The sequence below is a fragment of the Heterodontus francisci genome, chromosome 25 (assembly GCF_036365525.1).
Source record: "Heterodontus francisci isolate sHetFra1 chromosome 25, sHetFra1.hap1, whole genome shotgun sequence".
Lineage (NCBI taxonomy): Eukaryota > Metazoa > Chordata > Chondrichthyes > Heterodontiformes > Heterodontidae > Heterodontus > Heterodontus francisci.
Window position 1 is genome coordinate 48,107,763 of NC_090395.1, and position 8,675 is coordinate 48,116,437.

General features: G+C 41.9%; 1 protein-coding gene across 1 annotated transcript in view; it reads left to right on the plus strand.

Moving 5' to 3' along the window:
- Window positions 1–7,889, plus strand: part of LOC137384094 (leiomodin-1-like) — a 67,015-nt gene extending 59,126 nt beyond the window's left edge. Inside the window, exon 3 of the mRNA XM_068057699.1 lies at window positions 6,966–7,889. Coding sequence (XP_067913800.1) covers window positions 6,966–6,992 — 27 coding nt within the window. The 3' untranslated portion in view covers window positions 6,993–7,889. The remainder of the gene's footprint in view (window positions 1–6,965) is intronic.
- The last annotated feature ends 786 nt before the right edge of the window (window positions 7,890–8,675 follow it).

Below are 8,675 nucleotides of genomic sequence, written 5' to 3' on the forward strand. Positions count from 1 at the left end.
GGCCATTCCTTTGGAACAATTTCTGCTAAGGTAGTGGTAGAGAAGTTAAGCCATTTCTTCACTAGATATAGATTACCGATTGAGACTCAGTCAGATCAAGGTTTTAATTTTATGTCTGAAATTGGGTAATTTGGGTATAACACAGTTAAAGTCTTCAGCATACCACCCACAGACACAAGGGGCCTTAGAACGGTACCATCAGACCCTCAAACCGATGATCAGGGCATCCTGTCATGAATGCCCCCATGATAGGGATAAAAGGCTGGAATTTCTTTTGTTTGCCACTAGGGATTCACCTAATGAGTCGACCGGTTTTAGTCCTTTTGAATTAGTTTATGGACATAAGATAAGAGGTCCTCTAAAACTAATTAAAGAAAATTTTTTAGATCAGAGGGATGAATCTTCTGAGTTAGATTATGTATCCATGTTCCATGAGCGGCTCACGAGAGCCTACAAAGTGGCTCAGGAACACCTTAAAGTTTCACAAACAACCATGAAGAAATGGGCAGACAAGCATGCCAAGACCTGAACATTTCAACCAGGGGATGAGGTGTTAGTATTACTGCCTTTACGGGGTGAACCGCTGAAAGCACAGTTCAGTGGTCCATAGAAAGTGCTCAAAAGAATTGGTAAAGTAAATTATTTGATTGACACCCCAGATTACTGGAAAAAGAATCGGCTGTGTCATATCAATATATTGAAACAATATCATCGCCGGGAGGAGGATAAGCAAGAATAGGTATGTCAGGTAGTAAGAACAGTGAAGGACGAAAAGGATAGTGAGGATGAGGCAGAAGGAGGCCAACACAATTCTCAAATTGAACTCCCTACAATTTGGTTGGCTATTACTGAATTGTTAGAGAGACTGGACACACTGCTTTCATATTTAGATGCAGAACAATGAGAAAACCAAACAAGGCTACTCACAACATTTAAAAGGGTCTGTAGGGACAAACCAGGATGTACTACCTTAACCACAAATGATGTGGATGTAGGGGAATAGTTTCCTATAAAACAGCATCCTTATCCCTTAGGACCAGAGAAACAGCCCCAGGTAAAAACAGAAATCCAATACATGCTGGAAAACCACCTAATTGAACCCAGTCAAAAGCAGCTGGAGTTCCCCAGTGGTGTTTTTGCCTAAACCTGACAGTTCAACTAGATTCTACATAGACTACAAAAAGGTTAATGCAGTAACAAAGACAGACTCCTATCCAATTCCTTACTTGGAAGACTGTATTAACAGAGTGGGCAGTTCCACTTTTCTTACTAAAATAGATTTGTTAAAGGGATACTTTAACACCCCGATCTAAAGAAATATCGGCTTTTGTCACATAAAATGGTCTTTTCCAATGCTGAGTGATGCCATTCGGGATAAAAAATGCCCCAGCAACCTTTCAGAGACTAATGAACCAAGTAGTAGCCAGTGTTCCTAACTGTGCGGTTTACTTTGGTGATGTGCTGATATACAGTGACACTTGGAAGAACCAGTTGGAACAACTAGAAGCTCTGTTTAGAAAATTACAGTTGGCTGATTTGGTGATTTGGTACAAAGCAGAACTGTATTAGCTATGGGTAAAGAGTGAATGAGAATGAATGTGTAAATGTGTTTTAATATTTTCATCTGTTTTTTCTCCACGCTTTGTAATAAAACACATTTAAAAATGGTGGTTCATTCCTCCAAGGATGGAGGTGTTATGAAAGTGCTTCCATTTTTTTTTAAGTTTGAGGACTTGTGTTTTAAAACTGAAAAGGATTCCATAGAAGCTGGACTTTATTTTTTTTTAAAAGAGGTCATTGTAAGGTCTTTTGGACTTGGTTTGTAAACAACTTTTACTGGAAGTCACATGTCTTCACAAAGTACCCAGCAGGGGCGTTTTGATCTGGGAAAGATGTTTACAGAGAAGTGACAGGTCAAGATTTATAGGGATCAGGAGGCTTGACTCTTAATATATGGTTTTGGCTTTGCTTTGGATAGTCAGTTGGGGTGTGGACAGTGTTTTGAAAGGCATTAAAAAAATCAACCTGCCAAGGACCAAACCCCAGCTCAGCCTTTCCCATCTCTTTGCAAAACCAGCCAGCTTTTCCATCTTTTTTAGAAGCCAGTGTAAGAAATAGAGAAATTGATGCTGCATTCCTCCTGAAAGGCTGCCAGAAACCCTTGTTGCCACATTTCGCCTGGAAAGGCTACCAAATTGATCTTCAACGTCGCCTGAAAAGAACTGTTTTCAGAAGAACCCAGTGACAGATCCCATATGTGTATTTGGGACACTAGAATAAAGGGACAACTGACATTTTTAAACATCTCTTTTTTCTTCAAGAATTAGCAAGTATTTGTCTTTTTATTGTAACAGAGCTCAAAAGAGAAGATCTCTTTATTTTTTGGTTAGCTGGTGTGTGTTTGTGTGTGGGTTTTTGTGTGTGTGTTATTTACACATTCATTCTCAATCACTCTTTACCCATAACTAATACAGTTCTGCTTTGTACCATCTTTGCACTCAGATAACTCAAAGCAAAGTGAAATCCTAGACAAAGCATCTGCAATTACATTATTTTGTGTGTGTGTGTGTGTGACGAAGGTAAAAGAGGAACTTTCATATTTCAGTCTGGGTGTTAATGCTTTGCTTTGTTACTGGTTAAGTCTTGTTATATAATAAACTGATAATTTTGTTGTTTATTAAAGAAACCTGGTTGGTATATTTTATTCAGGGATAAAGAGTAGGGTATATGATTGAGCGCATCAGTATCTGGGTAAACATTTAAATATATGTTGTGACCTGTGGAGATGTGGAACTAGAAAAGACAGTGCACTTCTCCTGCCTCAGTCGTGACACTGGAAAGATGATATAATCCATCAAGGTATTAAAAATGCAATTCTTGTTACTATACACAAAGCGAGGGAGAGAAGTACAGTTAACTTAATTGTTTCAGATCAACTGCAAGAAAAATGTACAAATGGAATATGAACTCTGTCTTTTTTGGCTTGGCAAAAGCATTTGACATTGGTAGCTGACCTGGATTGTGAAAAACGCCATTCAAATATCACATGCCTGGAAAAGTATGTTTGGTTCTTTGGCAACAACATGATGTTTTGCTAGAGACATTGTGTGCATGGTGCACTTTCTGAACCACATAACATCTCCAGTGGGGTCAAGCAGGGCTGCTTTCTTGCACCATGCTTTTTTGATTTCCATTTTGCAACAAATAATTAATGATGCCACAGAAAGCCTTTTATTTGTCTGGAAAACTTAAGCTAAATCCATTCCTCAATGAGCATTAGTTAGGGTCGCATTTGCAATTTCATGTTTGCTGAAGACAATGGGCTGGATTTTACGCCGGGCGGGCAGGAGCTGGCCACAGACATAAAAGTTGGTGGCGAACCCACTTCCGCCCGGCCCGGGGATCCGACCTGCATTTTACAGGTCCCCGGGCTTTAATTGTTCCAGGGTGGAACTTCCACCCGCTTGAGGGAGGATGTCCGGCCTCATTGAGCTGCCGGCCAATCGTCGGGCCAGCAGCCCTTAGTCCCAGCAGCACCACCGGGAGTGGTGGCCACTGCTGGGACTGCATCCCAGCCGAGGACATGGAGCCAGGACTGAAGATATGTAAGGATTGCCTCACCGGGGAGATGTGTCGCGTCCGGCGAGGCAAGGGTGGTCGTTTTGGGGGAAGGGGAGGGCGTTTCGGATCCTGGGGGTGGTTGGGGAAGCGGGTGTGGCCCTCAATCGGGCACCCTATGCCCGATTGTCAGGGCCCCCCCCCCCCCCCCCCATCCCCTCCGGTGCACTCAGAGGCCGCCGAGTAGCACTGGGCAGCCTTTCACATCTCCCGGACGGATGGGTAAAATACCCGTGGAGGCGGCCGAAGGCCCTTAAGCGGCCATTGTGGCCACGTAAAGGCCTTGATTGACCTGGGACGGGCAGCCCGTTTCTCGCCCCCGCCCCCCCCAACCCCCGGCCTACCTAAAATGGGGCAGAGGTGGGAGCAGGCCAGGATGGCCTCCTGGAGCCTCCCGCTCAATTTTACGCTACCCACGCCCCCCCCCCCACCCCCTCCACCATCCGGCTCGCTGGGGTGGTGTAAAATTCTGACGAATGCATTTTAAGCACACACGCAAGAGCATATACAGGATAAATTCTATAAGGTAGATTCTGTGCTCCCAGTGAGGAGCCATTTATGAAAGGAGAGTGGGTCAAAATTAGGATTACAACATTGTAAGATCAAGAGCTGCTTGTTTACACTAGAAAGATTGGAGTTTTTTTTGACAGACAGGAAGAACAAGTTTGGGTTCAGCCCAATATCATGTATTGGTGATCTCAATTCTCCTCTATAGTTGTGAAAACTGTCGTATTAGCATTGTCACATCAAGGAGCTCAACAAGTTTCATCTGCACCACTTTAGATCCATCATGGATATCAAATAGCAAGACCATGTTACTATTCGAAGGAACTGAAATGTGGAAAATCAAACAATATTGTAACAATGCTAATAAAAGCACACTTCTAATAGGTAGAGTATATATTGCGTTGACTGGCAACTGTTACATTAAATGATCTTTTGACCATTTTTCCACACAAAGATTTGGGAATGAGTTACATTTAAGCGATGTAACTTAAATTAAAGTGGGTTCACTGCAGTTGCTGAGACAAAGAGGAATTTATATGTTAATGTATCAGTCATTTGAATATGTGTTTACACAATGACTAGGGACTATAACTATCCATTATCCTGTGTGTGGCTTTCTATGAATAGATATAATCATATCACTATGATTAGCTATTCATTTGAACCCAACATGGGGTGCCTGCTAAGAATCTACTCTTGCCTTTTGCAGGAGAGGTAGCCAGCTTTATTCATAGGCCTATTGGTGATTTACAGAAAGGGAAGAATTCGTCTTGATAGCCCATTCAGTTTGTGTGGTCAGCAATGACATAAAAAGAAAAAAAATGCTCATGGTCTATTATTTGGTCCAATAAGGTTTGCTGAGAGAAACATATGAAAGACCTATACAGTTTCTTTATTAGAAGACCAGTCTAGTATCGAATAAGCCTTGGCTGTTTCAATGAGATTACCAACCCAGTGCAAAACGGCATGGTTTATTATTTTTGCTATTCATAAGGTAGGATTTGAAGTTAAGTGAAGTGAGTTTTGATTATAAATTGGAGGCGTTGGGAGAACAGGAGTCAATGTTTACCAGTAAGGACAAGATAGAATACAGGCAGCAGAGTTTTGGATTAACTTTGCAGAGCACTGAGGATAGGAGGCTGGTCATGAGAGCATTGGAATAAGCAAGTCTGGAGGTGACAAAGGCTTGAAGCGTTTCACCAACAAATGAGCTGAACCTGAATGACAGGTGGATGATGTTACACAGGTGGAAGTAGGCAGTCTTTGTGATGGAGAGGATATGAGGTCAGAAGCTCAGGGTCAACTCAGATGCTGAGTTTCAAACAGTCTAGTTCAACCTGAGACGGTAGCCAAGGAGAGGGATGGCAGTGGCAAAGGTACAAAGTGTGGTGGGAGTTGAAAAAAATGGCTTTAGGCTTTTCAGTGCTTCACTGAAAGAAATTGTGGCTCATCCAAGACTAGGTGCCGGAGAAGTAGTCTGACAACACAGGGGCAGTGAAGAGATTGAGAGACGTGGTGAAGAGGTAGAGCTGGGATTGATGAATGTCACTGACCCTGTGAGAATAACCAAGGAAATCTTGAAATTTGCAACTGTGATATACTTCTCATGTAAAGCAAGCTCAACATGGAAAGAGGTAGCATTTTAAGGGTATATTAAAGAATAGCCTACCAGAAGATGCTTATGTCTGATCAGGGTGATATTCAATCTACAACTCACAATAAACAACGTTGAAATTAAGTGCTGTAAATAGCAGTACAATTAAGAATTTATTGCAGAAGCATCATCAATGGCAACAACAGCAACAATCAAGTAATCAAAACAAGATATTCTTACGCATACATTATTGAAAGCCACGATTGAATGGCACAGGTATTAACAGGGCCATGGTAAATGAATAGATTTCAATTGGCCATCTAAGTGATTGTAAGGAGCACCATTATCCAGCAACTATAAAATTGTCTGGCAGAATATCTATTACCAAACTATAATAAAGATGAAAGGGTAATTTTTCTTTATTATATAACTTTTTGTCACAAGGATCCTAATATATTACCTATTAGCCGTAAAAATGTGCACAGGACTTTGGGTTCTATAAATGATAGCATACAGTACAAGTAAAGAAGTAATAATAAAAAGGTGGGGGGAGGCATTCTGATTGTCCTGCTTCAATTTCCTGTGTGTGTCCTAGGAGCACTCATTTACCCCAAGAAGCCAGCATTGGGATTTATACTGGACCACCTTCAGATCAGAGGATCTGAGAGGACCAGGCAACAAGGCAAAGAGGGCTAAATGGGTTAAGTGACATAATTGTGAATTCTTCAATGAGAATATTACCTTGTAACAACGCTTGATGCACCTGGCTGTCGACATCTATCAATACACCAACTTATGGCAAAAAAAGAGAACAGAATAAGATTGCCCTATCAATTTCAGTGTATTTATAATAAAAATAAACAATATACAAGAGTGATTACAAGTAACTGGTCTCATTTTGGGGTTTAGATAATGAAGTAAGTCATTTGACATGTACTCCCATGATTTATCGCAGTACCTTAACCCCCTCAGTGCCTTCATTGTCTTGTACTCACTCCCAAAAATGCATTATTGCCGATGTGTGTAGAATTATTATTTTTGGTTTTCTAATCATATTACAGAAATACATATTTGCCCAGTTTCCACTTAAGTAAATTTATCCTATATTGCAATCCTGGCTGATGAATTCAGCAGTACATGTTTTTAAAAATAAACTATAAACCTTTATTACGTGCAATGTTCAAATTAATTTTATACAATTATTTGAAAAGATTTTCTAATTTAAGTTTTTTTTTACTGATTTTAGGTTGCAGTTCCAAAGTTACTACAATAAGAAGATGTGCCATTGCGTGCTGTTGGAGTTGCCCCATTAATCCTTACATAAATCAAATTCACTATTGTAGCCAAAGCTTCATTGTTATTTTCATTCTGATCATTTGAAGGACTTTTTGTTACATCGCAGTTTGAGGCCCTGTGAAAAGATGGCAGCATTTCTAAGAGCTTCTTCAAGCTTGTATTGCTTGATCTCTTGTTTCCAACTTTTCCACTACTTTTCCATGGTGTGTTTTACACTTTCAACAATTCTTGCAGATTTTCCAATAACTCTATTTTCTGTCGGAGCAGCTTGACAGATTCTTTTCGGTAATTAGTTATTTCCTGATGTTCCCACCTCAATCCTTAATTTACATTTTACCACTGCTTTCATTTCACATCTTTTGTAAAATGCTTATCTTAACTAACGTCCAGTCTAGGTGTTCTCTTATGTCTCATTTTTACTACAATGACAAAGAATCACAGGATGTGAACAGGCCGTTTTAACCTCCCTCCTTACATACAGCAATGACGTCACCAAAGTGATATGCCGCTTGGTCAGCTCTCCTAATTTTTACATGCATCTGTTTACCATCCCCCCACCCCTCCCGACCAGAGAGTAGAACTACTTGGCTGATGCCTTGTAATTCTAGACACAGTGGGCTGAATTTTATTCTGGAGCGCGCTGTGTGGCGGTGCCCTTTAAGCTCAGTGGGTGCCTGCATTTAGCGGCCGTCGCAGAGCCCCCGTGATATTATGCGTGGGGGCTCATGAGCATCATGGCGCAGAGCCGCCCTCCCCATATTACGTGGGGAGAGGCAGGACATTCGGTGCAGCAGGAGCTGGGGCCTTATTTTAAACGTCCCAGCACCTGCTTCCTGACAGGTGTCAAAGAAATACTTACCTGACTGCTAAAGAGTGGGGTTGCTGTCAATCTGGCAGCAAAGCAGAAAGTGCTGCAGAAATCCAGCAGGTCAGGCAGCATCTGTGGGGAAAGAAGCAGAGTTAACTTGTCCAAGTTCACAGACCTGAAAGTTAACTCTGCTTCTCTCTCCACAGATGCTGCCCGACCTGTTGAGTTACCCCAGCACTTTCTGCATTGCTACCATATACTTACCCTGCTGTGTCCCAGTGCCCTGTGAAGTTGCGATCTCTTCTCCCACTCGAGTATAAGATTCCTTCTTGTAGGCGTGCCGCACCTGGGTGAATAATCTTAATTTTGCACATTCCAGGACGTGAGACTTAAATATACCATAAACGGTATTACAGAGGTTTACAGAGAGCACACTGACACTAATGGGAATGCACGGTGTCACAGCAATGTAAATACGTCTTTCACTAAATGTTCCTCACCAATATGTGTGTCCTTTTCTCAGTGTGAATGATGTGTGCCAGCATGTAGCGCCAATATCACATCCCTTTGCACCGTTGGCCCTTTCGGAGAGCCAACGTATGCAATAACATCATTGCCATGCCACCATTACTCATGAGCATCTCCACGGATGCAGTGACATGGACATTGGCTCAGTCAACTGCTGTCTCAGTGGTTTACACAGGGATGCTGCAGATGTGGACTGGTGCACAGCAGGTGAGGGAGGGTGACGTGTGGCTTGCAGAGCTCATGTCGGTTCCTATGGAGAAGACAACCTTTGTCTGATAATCCACATGCCGTATATCCCTAGCTCACTGCTAGCCCTTTGTACAG